A 27,836-nucleotide genomic window follows, 5' to 3' on the forward strand; every position below is an offset into this window, starting at 1 on the left:
GTGCTTTGCTAGAATTAAAAATGCCAGCCGAAAGCAGTACTATGCAGTGTCTTCAATTTTCCCTTCTTACTAATTTGAATGTGATAACAGCGATTAGAGTCGACTCCTGTAGTTAATTACAAACTCAGCTTGACCTGGCTAAAATGTTTGTTATAACAGAATTTTGTATTAAGAGGTGTGCCGGTCCCATTCATTGTGCACATACATGCACGGTCCAGACCGAGGCTGAGTGTTCACTATAACCAGAATTATGTTGTAAGAGAGTTTGTACTAACGAGAGTCGACTGTAGTCCAGCAAGTTTGGTAATGATGAAGCAGCAAAAGGAATCATTTGGAAAAGTTCACTCTTTCCCAATAAAAACAAGTATTTATGTCACGATTCAAGTCAAAAGTTTATTATGATAATAAAAGCCACACAGCCATTACAAGGGAGTAAAACAACATCCAATACAAAATGGTTACATTGCATAATACCTCGACAAATAAAAATACATACAATTGTGAATACAAAACTGAGCACAGCTTTTAAATGACATCTGTTAACACTGCAACTGCATGAATGCATATTTACAATTATACACAACGTACATTGTTTTAACGGAGCTTTACTATTTCCTTTGGTACATGTACTATTTATTGATTGTTATTACAAATTAGCTATTTGTAGTGCTGATCAATCTACCTCCCTCTCCCATGATTTCATAAAATCTTAATTTTACAATAGTAGCACAGGTTGTGGTCATCCTAATATAATCGAGGACAAGGGTCTGATTTTTTTGTTAACAGAATCTTCTGAAGTATTTCCTTCCAAATTTCTGGCTACAATGTATTCACTTTTTCCGAGTGTATTTTTTAATCCTCAAGATTTTGATGGAAGGACGGTGATTGACACCAACTCTTCGTTTATTGTTGTCATAATTGCTCAATTGAAAGACGTCAAAATATGTCTTTTCATAAAATTAATGGACTTCAAATCCAGTTGGACAAATCCAAATGTCAGTGTTTGATAGAAAATACATTACAATTTGAAGGTCTACAAAAATACCAATGAAACGTCTACTCTTATTAAATGCTTCCCTTCAATACTCATATCAACATGTAAAATTTACAAATACACAGCTCGATCAAAACCCACATAAAAAGTCGACTCTTTTCTTTACAGCTGATCCTGATGACAAAAATAAACGTTTACAAAACTTACATATTGCAAAAATGCCTCTTTGAATTGAAGTAATACCAATTGTGTGGTCATGTTAATAGTTGTACGCACGTTGTGATCACATCCATCATGCTGGAAGGTATGCTGTGTTACCACTGCTGGGCAAAGTTTATATCCTGCAATGGAAACGACAAAGGCAATATTGATAATCAAAATTACAGTTTTCTGAAAAGACACTTTTCAGGGTTTTATAATTAAATTGTTTTAATTCATCAATTAAGTTGTAAGCAATTCAACTATATATGCAATTCAACAATTAAAGGAACGCTTTTAGTTTCCCTACAGTCAGTTTTTGAGATTTTGAGAGGGCGCTATAATCAGTTTTAAAAATGTGAGTATAGTGCCTGATCGAGCACTATACTCCGGAAATTACGCACTCGCGATGTCTTGCAGCGCGTCTAGTTCACGCTGAGGCAAATTGCATGCACTAACCTATATTAGTGAACCACACATGACCATGTTTCAGCCAACCAGGATGAAGAACCAGCACAAGGTGTGTATAATTTGTACTATACAACAAACGCCAGTAAGAAGGACTTACATTATATCGTAGTTGTATCTTGGCACTGTGGTCACCTTTGGTAGATTCATAGAATTCCTGTCGCCGTTCTACATCCCTGTTCTGATGGTACTCGCCTCGCGGGCACCGACCGCTCTGACTGATCAGTTTCTTCAGCTGCTTCTCGTAACTGGAGCCTTGTCTGGCTTGCCTCTCCTGTAGCTCCTTCTGGTTTTGTTCTTGCAGAAGTTTAAGTTGCTCCTGCGGGAATGAGAGGGGAAAATAAGCTGAAAAGTTGAGCTGACATCTGGGCCCAATTTCATGGCGCTGCTAAGCACACGATTTTCTGCTAACAGAGCCTTCGTCTATTTCACAGAGACCATAAGCATAAGCACAGCAAAAGGCACGCTTACTTCAGAGGAAAAATTTGCTTAACTCAGTGACGTAACAATAGAAATCTCCATGTACGCGCGACCGTTAGCACACACACGCCGTGAAATAGTGCTTAAGGTTAGCAAATTTTTCTGCTATGCTAAGCACAACTTTTCTGCTAACTGTTAAGCAGCGCTGTGAAATTGGGCCCAGAATGCAATTGTTATGCCCCGACTACAGGAATGATCCCAATTATAGTTGGCACAGAAAGTACTGTTGGGAAAGTTCCAACAATACTTGGGCAAGTCCTTACTGTAGTTGAGATGATCCTAAGAGTAGTTGGGATCATGCCATAGTTGGGGTGTAACACAATTTTAGTCCTGGGCAGTGTTGTCATCGAATCCCCCCTCCTCACCCCCCCCCCCCCCCCCCCGATAAGTTTTAAGGTTATTTTAATTCACTGATTGCACTGAAAACTGAACCGATGAATTAAAGCATTAACCGTGCGCGTAACCGCGTATATGTGTCGTGTCAATGCTTGTGCGCACCCACTCACGCATTCTCCCAATTAAAAACCAACTACATGTACTTACAGAAATTTCCAAAAATACATCGCTTGACCCATCTTTGAAAATGACCTTCTTTTCTTGTTTTCTTCAAAATGACAGCATGCCAGAAGGAATAATTTCACAGGGAGTTTAGTGCCATTACTATCTTTAAACCAAGTAAGCTTTTTAACAATAATTTGGTCAGTTACTTTTTTGGATAGCTGCAAAAGATCAACTCTACCTTTAAACATTGCCAAAACATACAGTTTTTTCTCATACCGTATCTAAGGACTCTGTGCTTACAGGGTTAGCCCAATATGTCCCTGAAGGATTTTTTGTTGGACACATTTTGTACACCACTAAATTTTCCTTCGCCTAAGTGCCTTTTCAGCTAGCAAAGATGCGACAATACAAACCTGCCGTTCTTGTTCAAATTTACTCCTCTTGTCGACCACGCCCTGTTTCCGCTGAGCCTCCCAGTGCAAGGCAGCCATCTTGGTGGGCAAACTATCTGAAACTCTTCCAAGTACTACTAGGTTATAGGGAAGGATATAAAAGAAAATAGATTTAGGCCTAAACAGCACACAGTCCACTTCCAAATGCAAAATACAGGACACACAAGAATATTATTAAAAATAAACTAGAAATGATGCCTATGGTGGCAAAGTGTAGTCCACTTTTTGAGATACAGCCAAGATTTTGAAAAGGGGTTCACGTTATGTGCATGTTAACATTAGTCACACATGCACAGTTTTTTTCTGGGACAGTGACAATATGTTTCTACGGCTGCAAATTGCAATTTAGAAATGAACAGAATCCAACTTTATCATCTTCCTTTTTTCTTACGGCTTTCCTTTCAAAATCACATGATCCAGTCCTATGCCCTAAAGTACCACTAACACTAGTAACAGTCTAACACTAATGCACTTATCTTTTGATACCCCCCCCCCCCCTCGGCCCCGCCCATTTGAGTGGACAGGACTCGGAGTCCGCAACGATTTTGGGTCAACTCGTACCCGAGTCAACTCGTACCCGAGTCAACTCGTACCCGAGTCAACTCGTACTCGAGTCAACTCGTACCCGAGTCAACTCGTACCCAAGTTAACTCGTACCCGAGTTAACTCGTACCCAGGTTAGCTCGTACCCGAGTCAACTCGTACCCGGGTCAACTCGCACCCAGGTCAACTCGTACTCCCCTCCTTTTTAGTTCGGAAGTACGGATGGATGGTTAACAAAACTTCCGATTTTACCCTCAAAAACGGCGACTGAGAAATAGTAGTTACGCCGCCAGAAATACAAATAAAGTTCAAGGATTAGTTGAAGGCGGTGGTATCAAATGTTGATCACAATCTGGATGAAAAGGGAAAATGTACCGTTCATCGGCAAGGGTTTCATCGCGAACGGACGGGTACCGCGCGGAGAACATTTTCAAAACGGCATCAGTGTGGTACTCGCGAGTCGACGGAGCCCTCGCTGATAAACGGTAAATTTCACTTTTCATCCAGATCATCAGATGTGTTATTTTAAAATTTGTGTAGTATTTTCTCTTAGTAATGATGTTTTTTCTTTCTTTTTTCAGAGACCCTGGATCACTGAGATTGCGTAGTGACAGTGCGAACTGCTACGTCTTTTTTTTGTTCGGTCGAACGTGTTTTAAGGGCATAGTTTTCTTTTTACGAATTTAGTATTTAAGACCTCTTTTTTTTTAAAGAAAGCTGATATTAAAAAATGAATTTTGTAATGTAAAAGTAATATTTTTCAACGTTCACTCACTCCATTTTTGGCATCATTTATTGAATAAAAACTGCACATGGCACAAATCTCTTTGGGAAGATTTGGGGCCCTGAAAGTACAAATCTGAAGAGAAAATATATTACAGGAAACTTAAAAGAGTCACACGGACATCGTTATTTAATTTATAATGATTCTTTAATATGTTGGTCATTTTTTGTACAATTAGTTCGGTAAATGTAAAAAAATCTTGTGCAGCTTAAATAAAGTTTCTGCGATAAGTTCAACTAGAATATTATTTTGGTAACAGAAATGTAGGATTTTTAATTATTTGTTTACATTTGAGGCATCAAGGAAGTAAACACGATAAAGGAAAATGGTGGCTCGTTTCATTCAGAGATGCTCTTTCTATAAGTTTTAGGGGACCAATTTGTTAGTTGATCCTTGGGTGTGAAAGATTGTTTGACCTTAGCAAATTGTAATTCAAGTGCAAGAGAAAGTTTTATTATCTTAAACAAAACTGAGCTAATCGGGTTTCGTCCTCGAAACTTGACATCCGATTCGATTCATCATGAACTGTGTGACAGACCATCCGATCGATCGGTTTGAGCAGCAGAAAATGGTTCATCGAAAACCATCTGTAATATAAAAATAAAATAAATTGATAAAAGCATGCATACTTTGGCCGATGAGTGCGCGCACAGGCCCGGCAAAAACGATGTCACCGTGCACGGTACGACCACGTTGGCCGATGAGTGCGCGCACAGGCCCGGCGAAAACGATGTCACCGTGCACGGACGACCACGTGGACCGGCGAGTGCGCGCACGGGCCCGGCAAAAACGATGTCACCGTGCACGGTACGACCACGTTGACCAGCGAGTGCGCGCACAGGCTCTGCACAAACGATGTCACCGTGCACGGACAACCCGGCCATATCCCTCCGATCTTCCGTTCGTTTCACTGATTTTCTTTTCGAAAATAGGCAACTATTTTGAGCTGCGGGTACGAGTTGACTCGGGTACGAGTCAACTCGGGTACGACTTGACTCGGATACGAGTTGACTGGGGTACGACTTGACTCGGGTACGACCTAACTCGGGTACGACTTGACTTGGGTGTCAATTTTGGGGTACGAGTTGACTCGGGTACGAGTTAACTCGGGTACGAGTTGACCCATTTCCTCCGCAACGGTCCGAGTTTCAACTTCGTCAACATAGGCCTACTAGTACTAGTACTGCAGAAAATACCGATGAATTTAAACATTAAAGTACAATCACTAGAGGCATTAAAAAACCTACTTACACTTTTCAAACGATACGGTTCCGGCAAAACTTAGTAAGAAGTGAAGATACTGACACACACAGGCCTACGCCACCGGCGCTACTGCATGCATAACGTGTTGCTATAGTAATCGACAGCGCCCTCAACGATGGACTTGAGCCTGAAGGGGTGCACTGTACTGCGCGGGGTGCGGTACAATGCTAGCCCCTCCCGCCCGCCCTGGATGGTCCAATTCGCTGCTCGAAGATGTCACCGTCACGCGTCCTCCACAAGGACTTGTTTTATTTAGGCCTAATTTTTAGTATTTCAATGTATATGGTTTTTTTTGTTCAGTTTAAAGATCATCATGTTAAAATAATTTTATATATAAATACATTTTATATTTTTACAAATACACAAAGTCCTGCATTAAAAAAAAATTCGCAGTGCAAACATAAGAAATCCTGCTTCTTAAGTCACAAAAAGAAATTCGTATCTACCAACTTCATAGACAAACCTGCCTATTTTCCCGCGAGAAGATACATCCTTTTGTCAAACTTGGCAAATTGAATCTATTCGCCTTACTTACTTAATAGCCTTACTTTTTTTGTTGAAATTTGGTCAAAAAATGACTTTTCTCAAAACGATGCAGAAATTCCTTTAGAGGTAAGAGGAGCATCAATCAACCTGCACACACCCAATATTTTGCAGATTCGGACAAAAAAAATGGATTTTTAGAGAAAATATCCTATTTTTTGACTGATTTCACCCAAAATTTTCGTCCAACTTTCATTTTGAAAAGCACATCTGTCCAGAAATCGAATTAAAATGTGTTTTAGGGTCCTATGGGCATCTTTCCAGCAAGTTTGAAGAAATTTGATTTTTTTTGGCCAAAATTGGAAAAAATGCAAGGGTTAAAATACAAAATTATAGCTGCGGCTGTTCAAAGGGTTGAGGCAGTAAAGTGGGTCCGAAGTAGCATACGCCGGCCAAATCACGATTTGCATGCCCTCAAATTCTTCAGTACTTGAGACTTCATCCCTGCCGCGCCGACTGACGAGACAAGCTTTTTACCACCGGCCGAAGTCGCCGGCTCGATTTTTCTTCGCACGTCCCCGCCTGGCTCGCTCTTAAAATCTGTAGCTAGCAGTTTGCAATTTGCCACTCCGCAAACACCCCTCTACCGCTGTGCCACTGACCGGGTGGGTGAAATTAGTGGCGCACCCAAGGTGGGGGGGGGGGGGTTGACCCCTCCCACTCGTAGAGGTTGTTAATTTTTAATATATTTTTTTTTGGGGGGGGTCATTTTTTTGGTCCACGAATTGACCGATGTGTATGTGGCACATTTTCGAGTATTATAATAGGGGTGTAAGTGGCGCCACCAACGTCAAAATATTCCCCCTCCCCCCAAAAAGCCACCCAATTTGTTTGAAAAAAACCCCAAAATTTTGAGCACCCCCCCCCCCCCCCCCCCCCCCCCCCCTAGGTTAAATCCTGGGTGCGCTACTGGGTAAAATAGGCGCCAAAGATATCGGGAAAGTAGGAACAAAAATATCCAGCTAGTTTGCAGGCCTTTACACAGTTTGAAAAGTTGGCTTTAAATTGCGCGCTCCAGTTCAGAAATTGCGCACACTATTCAAAACGAATAAGGATCCGAGCATCCCGCTCTTAATTTGAAAATCCAAATTAATTAATTGAACCAAAAACATCAGCTCATGTCGATGTCAAGCATTAAAAATAAAACATTTTTATGAAGCCACAATTTTGGGCGAATTTTTTTGGATTCTTTTTAACTTCTACAAAATTTACCAATTGACGTAAAATGAACGGTTACCGTAGTCATATTGATCGAACGAAACTTAATTTTGATAATAATTATTATTTAATATTCATAGATTCACGACCTATACTTTTGATTCCTTTTGAAATACTACCGGAGACCTGCCGGGCAGATGTAAATATCCAACTAAAGCAAAGTTAAAAAAAAAAATAGAGGATTAAAAAAAATCAAAAAGTTATGTGCTAGCCAAGCATTCAGGGATCGGTCTGAGCCATGACAATGCCCCAGCCAACCCCTTAGCTCTCTTCTGGGATCTCGGTGTTCCCGGCCAATACACACTTCCTTCCCTGTCCATCCATGTAACCCCGGAGGGCCAGGCGCCATGTAAAAGCAAAGAGCTAAGGGAGGAACAGGGCGGCACCCTAAGCCCTGATCCTCCGAGTGGACCACATGCCCTGAACCTGTACGAAGGCGCCAACCTGGAACTCACGGACAGTACCAGCCGCAGAGCTTACCGATTAAGCTAAGGTACCGTTGGTGTTTGACGACGGGAAATTAAACATCTTGTGCTAAATGTACTTAGAGTTACGCAACAGTGAACACTATTATTATGCAGGCTTTTTTGAGCTATCGGGTGCATTCAGGGGCGGATCCAGGATTTTTTGCCGGGGGGGGGGGGTTGGTCCGGGCACCTTAGATATTTATATCCGATTATTGAGGACAGGCGGACCGTGTCAATATTATATTTGATTAAAATTTATTTATTTTTCGTGTGTGTCTGACCGGTGGGGGGGGGGGTGTTTCGTCCCCCTCTGGATCCGCGCCTGACTTCTACTATTTCGTATTTGGACAGATATACAGATTTTCAACTCCGTCACTACTATTTCAACAGTATCACGTCTTTAGAAATAAAACGATAATTTGTTTTTACGGATTTCTTTCCTCAAAAATTATGTGAACAGTACGTTCTCATCCTTAATTCTATAAAGAACCAAAAACAAACATTTAAACGTAGATGAAAACAACATTAACCAGGACACCACATTACACTAGGGGGCCCTATTCACGATGTCCATATTTTATGTTTCGTACAATAACGCTTCGCTCGTAACCCCGCCCCGCAAACAGGGGCTAGGGCGCTGGGCCGGGAATTAAGGGCTGATGCCATTCACAGAATCTTGTGAAGGAAGTGGGGATGGCATTCTGGGTAACATATCATGACCTTACTTACTTAGCCTTACTTTTTTTGATGAAATTTGGCCAGAAAATGACTTTTCTCAAAACGATGCAGAAATTGCTTTAGAGGTAAGAGGAGCGTCAATTAACCTTCAAACACCCAATATTTTGTATATTTGGGCAAAAATCATGGATTTTTAGAGAAAAACAAATCTAATTTCTGACTGATTTCACCCCAAATTTGCGTCCAAATTTCATTTTCAAAAACACATCTGTCCAGAAATCGAATTGAAATGTGTTCTAGGATCCTTTAGGCATCTTTCCAGCAAGTTTGAAGCAATTTGATTTTTTGGCCAAAATTGGAAAAAATGCAAGGGGTTAGCCTTACTTTTTTGGTGAAATTTGGCCTAAAAAAATGACTTTTCTCCAAACGATGCAGAAATTCCTTTAGAGGTAAGAGGAGCATCAATCAACCTTCACACACCCAATATTTTGCAGATTCGGACAAAAATAATGGATTTTTAGAGAAAATATCCTAAATTTTGACTGATTTTACCCCAAATTTTCGTCCAACTTTCATTTTGAAAAGCACATCTGTCCAGAAATCGCACTGAAATGTGTTCTAGGGTCCTATCGGCATCTTTCCAGCAAGTTTGAAGAAATTTGATTTCTTTTGGCCAAAATTGGAAAAAATGCAAGGGTTAAAAGACAAAATTATAGCTGCGGCTGTTTAAAGGGTTGAGGCAGTAAAATGGGTCCGAAGTAGCATACGCCGGCCAAATCACGATTTGGAAAAAATGCAAGGGGTTTTAAATTAGGCCCCAAAAAATAGTTGTGCTGCCGATTATACATGTTTTTCAAAAATAGGGTCGGTAGGTCGGTATTTTTTTTTTTTTGCCAATTTTTTTTTGTGCTGATTGAATGGCGGTATTCAATTGCGAATTTCAGCCTGAACTATTTCCATTGCACTACGAAAGCTTTTTAAAAAAAAATGACTACAAAATGTGATTAAAACTGACCTTAATTATTGTCAAAATATTTATGGTCGATAAATCTTTAAAATTCAGGTCGTGCACACCATATGCACAACGCCAGTCATATCGCGCAGTCAAAATAAGCGTGCGTGATGCATGTACTTTAAACAACTTATTAGAGAGTTACGCAAAACTACTTTCCCGAGGAGTCACCACAATGCGACCAACACCCCAGAAACGCCGAGTACCGCCGGTGGGTCTCCATAGGGGCAGCAGACTAACATGTACATTCCTTAGATGTATATGAATCTAAGATCACACAATGCAAGAATTCCATCGGTTACTTCCTGCAGCACTTAATGTGTTCTAAAACTATTTATTTACAACATTTGAAAGGAAAACAATGATACAATTCTGCATAATTGTATTTGCAAAAAACTGTTGAAATTAAAAACTATACCAGAATACTATGGTAACATTTTCATTACATGTAAATACATCATAGGGCCTACATGTTTTGAATTCAATAGACCTACCGATACTTATACCATAATACCCATTTGTTTTGGTATTCACAGACGTGATGCATGAAGGTCGGTTCATACACACTGCGAGTGTGCGAAGCAAATCGACGGATTTAGCACGGAAAAGTTGTGGAATGTTCCACAATCCATCAGTCATTGCCATGAAATTATTCTTGCATTCTCAAACTTTCATTATCTGTAGCAGTGTAGTGCGTCCAGCCCAATTCCGTACTTCTCCTGCACACTGTCATGCGTCACGCTTAATGCAGCATTGCGCATGGATATTAAAATAAGATTGAAAAGACAGAGTTGAAAATGCGTTTGCGGTTCTTGGAGCGAAATCATGCCTTGACGTCACAAATTCGTGTTCACGTTTGAATCAAGCAAAGGTACGAACCGGACTATAATTCCCCATACACTTTTCACATTTACCTTTAAAAAAATCTAAACATTCCCTGAGTGTTTACACCTGTAAGTATGCCCAAATAATTGTCTTTCAGTATACAGTCAAATGCATTACAGGCCCGTATCCAGGTTAATGTGAGGGTGGGTCTTTTTATCTTATATTTAAACTGAAGGTGCACCTTTTCCTTGCAAGACGCCTCGCATGCTTACAGTGAGAGTGTAACTTCAGTGAAACGTTATGTTAGAAGACACGACATCAAAGGCCAAGTATAAAGAACGCATGCTTGTAGTAGGGAGGTGAAACACCACGTATTCTTGCGTGCGTTTACTTATTTTGACGGATAAGATTGATTAAAATGGCCAGCTAAAAATGTCAATTTGACCTCCCTCCGCTGCCCGATACAGGCCTGCATTAGTCAACGGAACACATTTTGTTGTTATCTGTTAGGGCATCTTGCATGCAAGTTGAATGACATTGGATACATAAAAAAACATACACAGAATGTTATTCGGTTGTTTCCGTATTCATAGGGTGTCGCCTTCGGCTCTGCGAGGCAAAAGCTGTGGTGCGAAAAACAGATCATTACTACGTCCAATTCATACAATTATAGTTGATCAAAATAACTGAGCCGTTGCACGATCACAACTTGATGTTGCACGATCACAACTCAACGAAATGTTTCCCTGTACTCCATGCGACAAAGGAAAACAATCTCCTGGAAATTCTGTTCAATATTGTTACAGTTAGAAAAATTTGCTGACTCTTAGAAGAACCCACTGCTTCCGGTTCGGAAGTACCCGGATTTTGTTCTAAAATACTGTCATACTCCCACCCGTATGTTTGCATATTTAATATTCATATGTTTGTGTTTCTTTTAAAACAAGCTTTGGTCAAATTTCAACCTGAAGTGCCACAAAAGTAAACCAAATAATAATAATAATAAATAAATTAAAAAAATAATAATAAATTTTAAAAAAGGGATTTGGCTGTCAAAACTAAATGAAAGTGCAGCCAAATCAGCCCTTCCATAGATATTACATTTTAATTTCAAAAATGAGGTAGACAAAATGGCGGATAAACATCGCCCGTGCAGGGTAAAGTCTATATACATACACAACATTTTATATTCTCGTAATATAGCTTTATATATTTTTTCTGTAAACTTCTAGTAAACTTTACACGAGTTATTCCTGATTTTAATGAGACTGATCTCAGTCGCACGAATTCTTTGGACATGTCACTAACATATTTCCTGAATATAATCTACGACTTCAAAGTAATTTAACCTTACTTTTACGAATATTACGTACAATTAATGTATAAGTGAAACAAACAGCTGCAATGGTTGCATAATTTATAATAATTTACATCAACGCCACGATAATTTAAAAGCCAAACGAAATATTTACGTTGTATTTTACATGCCTACCAAAGCTCTGAATTTGGTAGGATATATACATTCACCTAACGCAGGCTAATCCAATCTTTACTTTGTTCAAATTTCAAGATTAAAAAAATTCAGTATTCCAAAGAATAACATGAAAATTGTACTGGATAAACCGGTTGGCAGGTCTAACTAGAAACTAATGAAGTGATATGTTCTTGACGAGACAGTCATTCACCAATGGCTACATTAAAATCGATTACAATGAAATATGGTACAAAATGATTAACACTACTGTTGTACGAAAAGACAAAATCATCCTTGGGAACTCTTTGGGTTTTGGCAAGAAATCAAAGGAGTGCATTTGCACCCTTTTTTCAGAGTTTTTTTTTTCAAAAAGATACTGCAACAGCAAACTGCGCAATCCAGGAGCAGATTTCACGAAATTGTAGACAATGGCAAAAACTCTGCTTACTGTGTTTTCTTTAATCCGTGACGTAATTTAGAGGGGTTCCACCCGATTCCGAAGCGAGTCAGAAACAAAAAATGTTTTCATAAATGGCGGGCCGAATTCGTTCACTCTCTGTTTAGTGACTGATATGAAATCGTACACAAACTGCGGTAATAAAATATGTCATCATCCTCATCCAAGACGTTTAAAATATACGCCAAAGTTCTGAAATCAATCGCAGGCGTACTACAGACTGCACAACATTGAAGAGTTTCAAACTCTCCCATACATGCAACCCAGTTTAACAAGTTGAACTGGTTGAGACACAAATGCAGATTGACACACATCGCGTAAGTTATAACCAACTGCTGCTTGCTGCACTTCTAAAGGTTCAAACCCCGAGAAACATAAGAGGTTACTCATGACTTGTGAAGGAGCAGGAAAGGCTGAGGAAGAATAAATACTAGGCGGGATAAAGATCAGAAAACCTGGAAGATGGATCATCATCATACACGCATTATTTTCTAGCATTTTATAACGTTGTGTTACAGTCGTCGAACATTTCCAGAAATAGTTGTGGTATCTCCTGGGACTTGTCCAATTTGATGCAGAGCAGTCTTTCTGCGTGGCGGGCGCTAATGGTGCGCAGATCGGTGATCTGTGAGCGACAAAAAGAAACAAACGATCTTTGAGACAGGTTTGAAAATTCACTAGCTATGAGGTTGAAGGGCGCTGCTCCACATGCATACAAAACACTGTTTCACATCCGTGGATCTGGAGGAAAGATCATCTCGTACTCGGAAGATTTTTTCCATACATAGTGGTCTGTTTATGCCTGAGAAACGTCAATAAGAGTGTGGATTTTGGGTTTTTTTTGTTCCGTTTTTCTATTATAGCTGCCCATTATTCTTATTAACGTATAATACTAAGGGGTTATAATTCGAAGGTTCTTGGCTGGGAGGAATTGTCTTTCCAAATTCCAGGAGGGGTCTGAAAGTAAGAAGCAGCCGATTTATAAATTACCTTCATAAGAATCTTCGCCCAGTGTACTGGTGTCGTCGGTCGTGTTTCATTGATGAAATGCTGGAAGGCCGTCAGCAGAGTGTCTTGGAGCAACTCCACCGATTTAGCATCTTTAAGTCCGGGTCGGTCTTTGGAGAAATTGTAAAATAAAAAAAATAATTAAGCACGGTACAATCTTAAAACACGTTGGTTTTGTGTAGAAGATTTTTAGTTCTCTGGGTAGTTTTGGCCAGAAACTCCACATATTTTCTTAAACATCCTCCACTATGCAGAAAACAGAGGACACATTCTTTGTATCTCAACTCTCAACAGGCACCGTGCAGGTCCCAAGTAAAGTGTAGCTAGTCTTTATCTCCCTAAATCCCGTCAAATGTTCTGAACCTCCTGAGGGCTGTAGCTTCAAAGGATCTGAGAGAGTTTGGAGTTAGGACAATTCAATTGTCTCTTTCTCAGAGCCTGTCAGTGCCTGCCAATCAGCCATTAATTAACCGGTTAGACCACAATTTCTGGTTAGGTGACCATGGTAGCTTAGGTCAATCTCGTTTACAAGCACAACGAGATATGTATAGACCCAAAGGTTGGCGCGGTTTATGCCAAAAGCCTGGCCGTTCCATTATATTGGTCCCTTGCAACTTACCCCCAGCTATGAGTAGAACGGCCGCCAGGAGCGCCATTTCCGTCTCGGTCAGCTGAAGCCTGGCCAACCCCACCGCGAAGTCGAAGATGGGCTCCACAAGCTCGCCGAGGGCACCCTGCTTCAACTCGGACTTGTCCAGGGGCATGCCGTTGGAGAAGATCAGCTGCTGGGTGTCAGGGTCGTACTTCTGGGCGATTCGTAGGCACATGATCTCCATACAGCACGACTTGAGGAGCAAGACCTGGTCTTCATGATTCAGCTGAATCGATCAAATTAACAAAACAATAAATGAAATATTGGAGCTTTTACATTAAACGTAAAATGCAAAATTGTGCACTTGTATATATTTTGACACCCACATGATCAGCTATATTTACGCATTTTGCCCAAAGGTTTGACTAATTTGGTAAACCCTTTCATGCACAGAGAGCTATATGTATTAACGTTTTGATGATTTTTACCCACGCCTGCCTATTTTGTTTTGGTCGAGGAATCCTAATTTGGAAAGGCAAATCAATAAAGGTAATCATTGGCTCGTAGTAAGTTTTGTCATGACCTACATCTTTTGTATTACACTTGATCAAGTTTGTTAAAATTAGGCCGATCATTCTGGAACACGTTAACGTTAGTTAAAACGAGACTGAAATCAAGGCTAAAACCTTGCTAATGCGAACCTCTGAAAAGACGCGATCTACCGTTTTGAGACTATTCAGAAACTGGGAATAATTCCTGAAGATTAGGTTGGGATAAGAAACTGGCATTACCCTTACCTCTTTGAAACCCGGCACCCTCTTGGCGAATTCTACCACCTTGACAATAGAGGGCGTCATGATCTCAGCTAGGTTCATTAAAGCAGTTTTGTCATCCTCTGCCTTGACCCGTTTGGTATCTGGCTCTCCACCGTCCTTGTAAACAAGAAAACAAAACAGTCGTAGGTTACCTTGCTGATGCCAAATGAAAGGTGACAAGATAACTTAATACACGTACGGGTATAGCATGCACTGTCTCAAACGCATCACTTCGCGAGTTCAGTTGTATTTAATTTCAATAATTGAAAGAGAAACATGTTATCGCATCACATTGAGTTATTTGAAACGAATTCAACGACACAAGGGGAAAGCCCCGCTAAATTATGTAGTTAAGTACTGCAAGCCATAAAAATAATTGATCTCATCAGCCAGTTATAGGCGAAGAAACCGGAATGGCATCAATAATGAGAATACATGTACATACCGAACAAGAGAATTTTTGAGAAAATAGTTAACCTCTTCGTAAATTGTTCTTTGCACCAAATGAAAATCGGTACAGTTTTTGGGACGTTAGTTAATTAGGGCCCTATTTGAAACTGAAACAGAAAAAGTGAACATTTTACTTGCTATTGTCTAAAGCATTTTAGTGTCCCTATTCCTGCCAACAGCCTAAGGTCTGATGATCATACCTCATCAGAAGAAGTCGAGTTCCTCCTGAAGAGATAGGTGGTCTCCTGATGAGCGATTAGTATAGCCTTGATGAGGTTCTCTTCAGCCTCGGTCAGTCGGCTGGCAAGCAGCAGACCGCTCTGCCTTAACATCTCCTCCCGTGTCCGCTTGTCTCGATTCTCCTTGATCAGTCGCCGCTTGGCCCTCCTCTGATTCTCGTTCAGAACCACTGAGAAGTACAAGAAAAAAATCATCAAATTTCTTTAATACACGGAGAGATGGCAGTCACACAATGTGCTCATTTCTGGTCATTTTGTTAGCTTTTTCCGTTTTAAACTGGACTAAAACTGTGGTACATACGACAAACAATGTTTTTATCAATTCATAAGGTGGAATTTTTGCGTCGGGGTGATGTAAATAAAATAAGTTTTTTGCCCTTCACCGACGTATAAACACTGTCGTAACATCTACTCCTGTGTCCGCTTATGTCGATTCTCCTGGATCAATCGCCGCTTGGCCGGCCCTCCTCTGATACGATAAAAGGTTTTTAATCATTTATTTTGGCGGAAGAGGGCGCCCTTAGCCCCCAACACTGTCGGAGTTTCGCTGGCACGCACATCTATACATTTTTACAGCTATTACATTGTTAATAGCCATTGAACAAAAATTGACAGCACTTACACAATTGTTAATACTGACAGTTTCTGCTCTAGATAGCGAAAGCTTCTTTACGGTCAGCAAAGCTGTGATATTGGACCCTGGTTTACAGTATCGAACAACTGTTGAATAACTTACGATCTGGAGCCATGCCCACACTGATGCATTTCTTGTACCGGCACTGCTGGCATTGGTTCCGGGTCGTCTTGTCGATTACGCACTCTTCGTTCCATTTACAGTAATAGCTCAGGCCTTTCTGAATCGTCCGCCGAAAGAAACCCTAATTTTATCAACAAAAATGAAAGGATTGAATTCTTCAGAGGGAGAGCAATTAATGCAAAGGCATGGGATTGATACTGTTAAAAATTTAGTTCTCTAACCTTTTGCTTTGAATGCAAGGTTGTTATCTGAAGTGTTTTCACCAAGGAGCTTTAAATAATAAAAGCAGACTTTAAAAGGATTTTGTTAAAAAAGAAATACATAATTTCATCGTTCGTGCCCTTAATCTTAAAGGGAAAATACAACATTTGCAAACATCAAAAAATAAAACTACCAAATCATTTTGAAATACCTTGCTGGACTGTTAGTGAATGACAGTGTAAAGCTTCCTGTAAAATCATGGCACCTGGTATACTGTCATTTTCAAGAAAAGTGGTATTTTTGTATCAATTTCCAACGCTGATCGGCCGATCAGCGTTGGAAAAAACTGGCTTTTTTTCAAATACTGGCCCCAGTTGACCATCGCACTTGTTTGCAATCGATTACACACCTATGAACGGGTACAAGCCAGCTAGACTGGTTCCCTGACCTTACAATTCCCCAATATATGTAAACTGCTCTGTTTCTTCTTAAATGGAGTCAGGGAACCAGACTACAGGAAAATGATTGTTTTTCTTGGTTTTTATAGCATTTTCGAACCATAAACCTCAAAAAAGTCAGTGTAACTATATTTGCTATATATTTCCAACCCCCCAATTCCATCCATTTCTGAAAATTACAGCAAAAGCAAATGATGTATATTCCCTTTAATGATGACAGTGTATAGTTGCAGAGTATGGTCAATGTCTATATATAAGACTTTAATGTCTGCTCTTCTTCAGGTTCCAAATATAACTCCTAGACCGTAATTGTAATTGTACAGTTTGGTTCTACCTTGCAGCCTTCGCACGTCATACAACGGTAGTGGTAACCAGTGGCAGCATCCCCGCACACGACGCAGGGCTCAGGCCCATTGGTCAGGTCCATGTAGCTTGGTATGTAAGGGGTACCTGTATTAATACACACACAAAACGACAATGGAAATACATTATTCACGAAGGTTGTTGATTTTCCGTGTAGCCTACATGTTATTTATTTTCACCCTTTATTTGGGCATTCAATTTACAGGAGAGTACATTGTACACTGTCCGAAACGTTGAGTTTTCCACAGGTTCTTTTCAGAACCACACTAACTCACAAAAGAGACTTCCTTTCAGGTTGTACAATCGCAAACTTACCCTTTCTTCTGATTTTACCATTCAAGCCATCAAATCTTAAGATGCCGAATTTAATCATTTTCCTGTCCTCAATTCTCATTTTATTTTTCAGTAATGTTGATTTAGTGCAAAACAGTCAGTCAATGCATATATAAGGTTTTCTCATGCTCTTTTCATAATTTGTACAGAATGTTCCTCGTTCCTATCGTAACATTACACATCACACCATCAGCTAGCGACAACTGCAGGCGTCAAGATCTAATAATGGACTATCCAATCTTTTTTTTTCAAACAAATAGAGACATACATGTTTGCGCAAAAAAGAAGCTTCAGTGTGAATTTATTTCACGGCCATGAGTTTACCAACGACGTGTGCACGCGTCACATGAAACTTTAGCCAATCAGAATCGAGAGTGTCTAATGCTACACGGTCAGGACTGTTGATAACGATATACGATTCGAAGTGTTTACATAATTATTGCCGCCAACGCCACGTTGCCGTACGAGTTTATATACAGACAAGGGAATATTTCCTGTTATACAGCATCCCTTTGGACTTTGAAGCTGTGTAGATAATTGTAGTTCCAAGCACGAGTAATATGCTTGGGGAATGATATTTTTTTCCTAATATAAAGTCTGGATATGATTTTACATGTACATGTTTATACATATACTAGAGTTTTGAACTAACAAAGAATTATTGAAAGACTTTTCCATTGTCTTTGCAATAAACGAACAAAAGCGACACGTACTGCCTTTCTAAAGCAAAGACTCTTTGACGTGTTTAAAAAAGTAAGGTTAAGTGCGAGGTCTGAACTAATCAGCAGGAATTAATCCTGCCAGTACAGCCTCGTTTTCACCTTTCAATGCAAAAGCCCTATTGCCTTTGTTGTTTGTCTCCAGTAGGCCGGCTACACGTTGCCTCATTCACCACTTCACATGTTTTTAACCCTACGGTCAATCAACCTAAGGATGAATCGTCTGCATCAGATAACACTATCTCATAAACTGTTAATACTATTTGTTCGAGTGACAAGAGAAAGATAATAATGGAAAATAAAAGTGTAATAAGGGGTTCAAGGGACCGAACACGAAGGTAGCGCGTGAATTCGGGGAAAACTCCCAACTTTGGCGAGTGGCTGTTACGACACTCTTATACTTACAACTTACCTAATAACTGAATGCCGGGCACATAGACATAATTATGACAACCGTATTAACCTGGTACCGTGTACACTACCAGCCCACCGAAGCTTTAGCAACAATAGCGTAAGAAGTGCCATCTTATTTATTTTACGATTCTTTTAGAAGGAGAGGTTGGATAGAAAGGTGGCTAATAAAACAGAGGTGGCTTCCTACGTTTCCGAAAGTATAGGGGATCATAGTAGTTCTGCCTATCCATAAATCCCAAATTTTTGTGTAGCGGCCGAAAAATAATTAAACAATACGCGTGGAGCTGGAGCTATACAATAAATATTTATGATTTGGGGCACTGTTTATTGCACACACTACGTATGAATACAGCATTCCATTTATTTAGAGTGTCACATTTTTTTATAACGAAAACTGTTTTCTTGAACATCGAGGTGCAAAGTGCAATCAAACATAGGTTTTCTAAATAATTCGCTGGCAGCATGAGGGGGGGGGGGGGAGTTGAGGGACGAACCAATGAAATTGAATTTTACAGCAGAACACGGATACCCGGATTAAGGACAATAGCCTACCAGCCACCTTTGATTCGGTCTTATGTGATAAACCCTTTTTTTCACATGGAGCTCCATCAGCCACTTTGAGCACTCATGCATGTTTTACGAGATGTTCTAGTCGGTGCACTAATAGCCTTGATGCAAGACATTATTACTATTTACACAACCAATCATCCACCTGGATGTTGACCCTATAATGTGTTACTCCATGCATGATGAACACAAAATGTTGCGGGTGGAAACCAGAAAATATCTTACTAAAAATACTATGCTCGTGGCTAAAGTGTGCAAGTTTATTGCTTCTGCCTGAAGAAATTGGACGATAAAGCCTGAGTCCCGCCACGATCTTGGTTGTATAAAGCTTACGTGGGCGAAGGACGCATATTGATCCATGTCTTCGACAGAAAAAAAAAATGGAATACGAACGTCAAATACATCATAGCAGTTTATTAAATGCTCTTTCTTTGATGCGACTTGAGACACGTGCATCGCAAAATATAGAACTTAGATGATGTTTGCAGAATTGTTCTGAATCCCCTGTAACATACGGCAAGTCGATCTGGGGCAATTTACAAAAAACATAGCTCATTAGCAGCGATTGTTCTGCTAAGAACAGGAACGTTTTTGCTAAGTCTCGCCAATCGAAAACATATTAGTGAGCATCCCCCCTATTTGGGGATATTTAAATTTTTGATCAGGGGTGTATACCCAACCAGTCTATGGTAATTTCAGGTTGTCCCCACTGCTGCTGCACGAAAATCTGAAATTGAGCATATTAATGGCACATGCCCTATGGCCTATATAGTTTGTGGCTGATGCCCGGTTTATGTTTGCTTGGTAAAAAGTTTCGCTAAACAGCGTGTTCTGCTAACCAGTTCAATCATGGTGCTTGCCAGCAGATCTATTTTACGAGCCGGAAGGGACAAAGATGGCCCAAAAACTTGACGCCTGGAACCAAGACTAGCTCTAGCTCAGTGTCCTTGAGCAGGTGACGATATCCTTTGCATCACCAGCCATGCGGCAGGATGGGATGAGCCAACTGGACCAATAATTACGTAACGCAGCGCACCAACCGGCATGCCAGTCGCATGCACAGGTTCCTTCGCCCTGATGTAGCAACGGAACGGCACGATCACTTCTCCCATCCATTAATGATCAACGACAGGAAATGAGTTTAAGACTGGCCGGGAATCGCGACGTTAAAAGGATGCAAAAACCGCCAAAAGCTGTCACTCAGTTGCGTAAAATCGATGCGTAAGCCCATCTTATGGTAGGCACAGTCCTCCACGGTGTAGTTAGTGTTATGTAAAACAAGGTTTGAGTTTTGCAGAACTCAGTCATATTCACAAGTTTCATCTGCTTGAAATCGTGACCTCGAATTATAAAATCGGAAAAGTGTCTGAAGAATGAAGATCAAGGGAAGGCTTAAGAGAATATTTCCTAAGAAATGAATACGTTTTAGGCCTATATATGAACTAAGTTGTATAAAACAAATACACAGCAACCGTGCGATCACCAACTGCATGGGCCATATCAAATTGTTTTAAGCACATGCACTGACATGAAATAAAACTACATGAGCTCAAAACACTTCAACTGTACACTAATGCTCTGATGCAATGTACCCTTCTATTTCCATAATTCATTTTAATGTCATATCAAGTGTCTTAAAAAAATCAACCTGCATTTCTACCGCATGCAGTTGTTAATTTTGGTTGATTTCAAATCAACGGCAGATCGGGGGCGGCAACGCAAAAAAAGTGCCGTCGCAAAAAAAGGCAGCCACTGCGTACACCACCCACAAAACTTAACAAAACCAATACATAGTGCCCCCCCCCTTGCTTTTCATATTACATTCGGGGCGGAACATTTTTGGACCCACTTTTCGGGGGGGGGGACTTTTTTTGCCCCCCCCCCCCAAATTGTGTTCTGGATCTGACCTTGCCTAAAATAGCTTTCCCAATTTCCGCTCTCTTTAATTGGGTTTTATACTAGCTGGTAATCCATAACGAATTAATTAAATGAGTGTAGGTGATATATTGGTAGTTAAAATGGTGGGCAGACTTTAAAACGATATTAGTGCACTTCTTTTCTTTCACTAGTGACGGTGAAAAAAACTTCTGTTATAATGTGGCAGCACAATCTCAGTTTGTACAGCATACCTTAGTTGTTACCATGCATGTACATTGTGCCAACCATGGAGCGCCTGGAATCTGTTTTTATCAACGGTTGCCTTCTATTCTAACGAACTGAACCTATAACAAGAATCCATGATTCAGCCACACAATCAACGCTTATCGTGCCTTGTCCTCATGGCATTAGGCTGGTCAGGGACAATCCAACTACGAAAGAAAAACTTGTTTGCTATACACATCTTCTTATTCTCAGAAAAATCAACAGACCTCCTTGTACCCATGAAGCTTCATGTTGTACCTAATGTTAAGATCGCAACAGCCGTCCAAGATGAGTGTCGCTTATACCACGTACAAGAGCAACCAAAGCAGTATTACCTTTTGCTTTAGTTTATGGACACTTTGTTTTAGCGAACTCAAGTTTAAATCAAAGAAAGAAATGCCTAATGGCTGAGAAACATTACTTTTTTTAAAGCAACATTCCCGCCTCGGCAAATCGATTCCCGCTGTTCCTGTTACGTAACAGGGCATAATACACTACCTTTTAAGCCCTACATACAGTAGACCACATCTCTGTTTGCGCTGGTCCAGCATCCTGACCCTTTATTGCTTTTTAACAGAGCAGTTGTGTTTGTGTGGGATTTGTTTCAGCATGTGAGGTTGAGGTCTTGGGACAGGTACCACGTACACTGTCCTTTTGTTCCCGTTTTCCGCTGTCTCTGTTTACAAAGCATTTGTAATCTGGTAACAGGCTTTAATGTGTATGCAGACAACATGCACGGCCTCCGCGCAGCCAGGTATAACCCCGTCAGGTCAACGGGGGTCCCAGGCCGGCAGCGATGGCGCCCACTCGGCCAAGGTTGATGAGTAGGCGATATTTGGAGGGTACCAAAATGATGCAGAGGACGATGCATGCAGTAACGAGTTTCTTGATACGAGGCTGTAGTTGAACTCAGTTGAGTTATGGTATCAAGCACATCAACAACACAGAAGGAGCCCTCTTCCCTACTTTCCGATCCACCACACTGTGGATTTATCGTGATTGTATAGGAAAAGATTATATATGGCACATACTGAAGGGACTTTACATTTCGTATGAACTTTTTTACCTCTCATAGAACAAAGGCTCTAAACAAAGAGGAAGCCCAAATTTCAGCCAACATGTACATTATTTTGGGGGTTATTTCCCAACGTTCCTCGAACGAAAAGTGCGTACAAATTTGTGGGAATGCCAAGGCCTATATCTCGATACACAAAATAGTAACTGGCATTAATTTGCCATACGCAAGCACGATAAAGGGAATGTAGGCTGATTTAAAACAATTCGTATGTTTCCCGGAAGTGCTCCTGTGGCTTAAAGTCGTTCATTTATCATCGATAGTAGCTTACCATCATCTCTATAAATTTTAAAAAACGACACTAATTGCAGAATGTCCGGAAAGCACGATTATCTTATGATCTGTGTACTGTTGGCACACTGCCCGGCATTGTGTGGGAATAATTGCATCCATATGCACGTATTATGTAACCGGCAAAGTTACGTTCCCAAATTTCAAGGAAAACGAACCCTAATTACAAGACCTTACTGAGTCGTTGCCCTAACCAGAAGACCTTGTGCAACCCGCAAATCCCAACACAAAACGCCCACTATAATACACGCGGGTAGGCCGGCAGTAGTAAAGGAACGGTATAACACGGCTGTTTGGCCATGAAACTACGCCAAATGGTGCATTAGTGGGAAGAAAAACGTCGTGATATCAGAAACATGATTAATTTTCTAAGAATTGAATCTGAAGTCCAACAGTGAAAATGTGTAAGCGCTGAAAAGTTATTAACCTTGATTCATCCATGATTCATTTTTACATTTTTAACACGTGCAGAGAAACTGAAGTGTGTTTATTATTGATTATGTGATATACCCTCATATTATGCACGATTTTTGATAAAATATTAAATTTATTACCTGCATAATGTTTCCATGACAGCATCGAGTTAAAAATCATTGGTATACCACCATGAAGTTATTTTTACGGCACCACAATGCGTTCATTATTTACTGGTTGTAAACAGCTGAGTCCCGATCCGCCGTCTGTGTTTACAATGCATTCGTAATCCTGTGGTATAACAAGTTTTGTTTATGCATGTAACCCCATTCAGGTCAACGGATGATGGTGGTGGCGGCTAATATACCACCACGGTTGAACCAGTTTCCGTGGTTAAAAATGTTCCGAAGGCAATAACATTATCACTCTAAATTGTCTAGTCCCTATATAGTTAAATTACTCCCTAAATGTTGAAGAGAGAAAACCACTCGTAACGAAAGAGCTTTCGGCCATAATTATGCTCTACAAACGAGTGGAAGTTTTAATCTTTTACTGAGAAACACCACTCTAAAGGATGAAAACTTCACTCTAAAAGATGACAACTTTACTCTCAAAAGAGTGAAACACCACTCTTTTACAGAGCCATATGGCGGACAACTAACTCTTTCGTTATACGTGTTTTTCTTTTCTTTTCTATTTCACATTTAGAGAACGAGGGGAGGGGGAATTTCTTCAGTAAATCGAATACACTGCAGTCTGCTGAGAACTTTACAGATTCCCCGTACATTTATCTAAAACTTCGCTCTGTCACAAAGTTAGAGACAAACAATTGCTTCATTACACCACTTGCACGGCTTGACAATAATTGTATTATAACCATACATTTTCAGATGTTTTACTAACCCATATCCATCCGTTAACATACTTTTATGTACACAAAGTGCTTTCAGATTGTTTGACAAACAATCATGTTCGCCAACGGTGCAAGACAACCATAGCGAATCGAAAGGAGTTATTATTAAACAGTTTAAGACAGTACTTAAGAGCTTTCTTTTTTCACAAGCCTTTGATCAGTAAATTGATAATTGTACAAGAAACTAGTACTGTGCGCTTTGAAACATGGTGGAAAGCGCATTATAAATGTTGTAAGTTATAGTTTTTTAAAGCTATATGTATTTTAATATTTTTCAATGGTACCATCACTTCAAATTGCTGGCACACTGCCCGCCATTGTGCCCGCGCGTTATGGGGGCACGAGTTACGTAACCTGCTCAAATATCACCGACCACTTCCACGAAATCTGTCCAGACTAGACTAGACTTTGTTCGGTTGTTGTAATAACAGTTACCCAGCCAACTGCGAAGTCCTTCAACATCTCCGGAAGCCAAGAATAATTCTTGACAGACGCAATACGCCCACTCCATCATGGTAGGGAAAATGTGTGCAAAATTAACATTGTGACAAAATAATGTTCGTTATACGAAGAATTTTAACCATTCGTCTGAAATAATAAATTCCTGGGGGAAGATTTCATCAGAATCTTAACCGGTGGACTTGAATATTGCCGTGGTGTTGGTGTACTATAACGCTGTGGAACGCTTTCCAGGTAAACGTGGCTTTTAGAGTATACACCTTGTCCAGTTGGACTGTTAATTCTCATAAAAGGGGAGATAAGACGATAGTCAGAGAAGTCTTGTTTTTTTTTTTTTACTATACACACAGTACTGCTAAAACCTGGGTAAAACTTCTTTAAAATTGTTAAAATGCAACCCTTTACAACACATCAGACTCCATTCAAGTGCGGATTGAGTCCGGCCGTGATTTAGGAGCGCGCCAACCGCCAGGCCCACGAGGCGGAGTACGGCGCGGACGTACTACCAAGGCTATAATAATACGGTTTGCGCGGCCGAGGTGGTTCAGTTGAATTTGAAATGTACGTGTAATTTCAGAATTTACGATCACCAAGCAGTGATTCATCAAATGGGAAGGATTTTTTTTGTGAAGTGAGTAACCGAAAAACCGAATTATCACCTCTCCTAAGGCCGTGGCCTCAGAACGCTTACTTTATAACTTAAAACAAATGTTAAAGCTAATAAAATGGGATTTTTTTAACAACAACCTCAATCGTCAGGGCGTTAACCATTTTTAAAACTTCGGTTCCGACGGCTGAGTGTACTGCCGGCGCAGCGCCGAAACCGGAGAGACAAAAGCAAGATTGGCAAATCAAGATTATCTTTAGAAGTACCTCTAAAACTTCTGTCTATTTAAAACTCACACATGAGATACATTTCTAGTCTATGGCTAGACAATAAAAAGTCATGGTTTATTACAGAGCAAATTGACGTGGTCAAGGAACACACAATACTCAGTTGTAATTTACGTAATTTCAAATTTAATATAGGTCATAAAATATTTACCGGGAAGAATGTTGCAACCTGACGCCACTGTTTTTCTTCATATCATCTCAATGAAGGCCAGTCATTTAAAAAAAGTTGAAAAGACATGAATCTGATGGGACTGAGCAACGTTTTCAATTTTGTTAGGAAATATGCTTGGACAAATTTCTAGACTCTCCATAGACTTTGCTGAAGTGGCGTCATGGATACTACATTCTTTCCTATTTACCAACAAAGTAAAGGGTGCCAGCGAAAAAAAAGTGCGTTGTGGAAAGAAATCATTTTCAGGTTGTCTGAGCCCATGTTAAAATCAAATATCAATTCTTATAAAGCATATGTATTGACTGCTTGACTGCTTTACATACCATGCAACACACAAGTGCCGCGTTGCCAACCACTTTGTCATGCAAATGAGCCACATTGTTCACGCGTACATTTAATGAGATTTATTGCGAGCCATTTCTGGAGCGCGCATGGACCTATTAAATTAGAGCATACGTCATGTCACATCAATAATCAATACCACTTCAATATGTTTCCCCATGATTGAAGTTGTTGCCTTTTGTGTTGATTTTCGCATTAGCCTTGCACCATACCCTCTTTTCATGCATTCATTAGAGGCTGATTTTTTTTTCGATCGTACGCGTTTTCAATATTGTTAAAGTAATATAAATGATATAAGTTTGAGATATTTCGGAGCAGGTCAAATTTCTATTTAAAAAAGAGGGAAAACGACACGAAACTGTGCAAAACGTTGACCGATTGGCATGAGAAGGAATTTTATCACCGGCGATGAGTGCGAACGTGAAAAAAATCTCTTAATCTTCATCATTATCATCATCATCTATCTGCAGTGGCCTCTGACAAGAAGCTAAATGCTCCACTCAAAATGTCCAGCGTTTTCGATAAAATCCATGATCCCCATTTTCATTATCAAAACTGTGTCTTGCACAGGGTTTCCTTTCACAAACAAAAGAAAGTCTAATGATAGATTTTTCCCAATTTTCACATCAATTTTAACTTTTCCAATTTTTCCCGTCATTGTAATTTTGTAGGTCAGTTTCCTCTGCACAAAAAAGGCAGAGAAGGCCTCGCCGTCTCAAACCAATCTACCACGACATAAATGTTAAATTGATAAATTGAAAATGTGGCGTATGGTGCCGGTGGCCAAAGATGTACAGTGTATTGCTATTTAATAATTTTTTTTAATGTATGTAATTTAAATACCATATGACACATATATAAATTTTGGTTAGGGCTTAGACTCAATATTTGATTTGAACTTGTGAAGAATAAGATGAAGCAGTTTTAAGCTTTATGGAACATGACAATCTCGCTTTTCTAGTCCCTGTTGATGCTCAGTGCACGCGGCACCCGAATTACTAACAAAGACCTTGGAATAAAATAATATCCAAATTCATCGCAACCATCTTCTCTTCAGAGATCACAACAGGCATATTTTCCGGGATAAATACAAATTCACAGAAAAAAAAGTCACAACTGAAACACAGCCTTACCAAACTTGTACTTTGTCATCGAACGTTCCATCTTTTTCCTCTACCTCTGGACAAACGAGAGAGAGAAAAGAATCCGATCCTCAAGAAGCTGGGTTGGTCGAGATTGTCTCCGTACCACACGCGTACAAGGTGAGGGTCGCAGCAATACGATGTGATCTTCCCTCGCCTGTGTCCTGATCTTTACAGGCCAGCCCTTCGATAGTGGCACAATAGGGTCAGTTCTTCTCGAGCCACGAGCACCTCTACCTCCGTGCTGCCTCCTGGGTTGTTATTCCCCCATAGCGCAGGAAGCTGCTATCTTCATTGCGCCAATCAGTACCGGTCCAGTGCAGTTTGTGTGGGTGAAGAGGGGGGTGGGAGGTTTCCTAAGCAGGACACGTGAGGTCACGGCTACATTAACGACCTAACCAAAAATGATTAAGAAAACTTTCCCCTTGATTTTGTTGACCGAAATTCTTCTCCTAAAGTTTGGACTGTGTCGGGAGCAACAAGTGTTCATTCCTTCAAATCGTTCTTGGCATTACGCTGGAATTTAGACCACCATTTCGGTGCTGTATTTCGCCCCTCCACCCACTCCTTCGGATCCACCCCGAAATGTCCAGTATGGATTGGTCCACTTCTATCCATTCCAGTTGTTACGTAATCGTTTCTGCGCAGAGCCTGTAATTTGCATTTTTTAGGTCACTGACATTATGGTGAACGGGCAGTCCAAGGCCGTTTGAGTTAAA

General features: G+C 40.3%; 2 protein-coding genes across 4 annotated transcripts; both read right to left on the reverse strand.

Annotated features, from left to right (window-relative positions):
* Positions 1–378: 378 nt before the first annotated feature.
* On the reverse strand, positions 379–5,803 carry LOC119741186. 3 transcript variants are annotated; one of them, XM_038216901.1, is made up of 4 exons: positions 5,672–5,803; positions 3,055–3,167; positions 1,761–1,979; positions 379–1,335 (listed from the first exon to the last, which is right to left on the reverse strand). In XM_038216901.1, the coding sequence occupies exons 2-4, from the start codon at positions 3,130–3,132 to the stop codon at positions 1,309–1,311; spliced, it is 324 nt and encodes a 107-aa protein (XP_038072829.1). In that variant the 5' UTR covers positions 3,133–3,167; positions 5,672–5,803; the 3' UTR covers positions 379–1,308. The 3 variants fall into 3 exon arrangements, with proteins under 3 accessions (XP_038072829.1, XP_038072828.1, XP_038072830.1); XM_038216900.1 differs by having other exon boundaries at positions 3,055–3,180; positions 5,672–5,798; XM_038216902.1 differs by having other exon boundaries at positions 3,055–3,170; positions 5,672–5,787.
* A 4,112-nt stretch (positions 5,804–9,915) lies between these two features.
* LOC119740962 (thyroid hormone receptor alpha-like) lies at positions 9,916–27,687 on the reverse strand. Its single transcript, XM_038216486.1, has 8 exons — positions 27,109–27,687; positions 17,212–17,327; positions 16,198–16,339; positions 15,423–15,631; positions 14,755–14,889; positions 13,985–14,243; positions 13,348–13,475; positions 9,916–12,982 (listed from the first exon to the last, which is right to left on the reverse strand). Exons 1-8 carry the CDS (start codon positions 27,137–27,139, stop codon positions 12,857–12,859), a joined length of 1,146 nt encoding a protein of 381 aa, XP_038072414.1. The 5' UTR covers positions 27,140–27,687; the 3' UTR covers positions 9,916–12,856.
* Positions 27,688–27,836: the final 149 nt, after the last annotated feature.

The sequence above is a fragment of the Patiria miniata genome, unplaced genomic scaffold, assembly GCF_015706575.1.
Source record: "Patiria miniata isolate m_02_andy unplaced genomic scaffold, ASM1570657v1 HiC_scaffold_5, whole genome shotgun sequence".
Lineage (NCBI taxonomy): Eukaryota > Metazoa > Echinodermata > Asteroidea > Valvatida > Asterinidae > Patiria > Patiria miniata.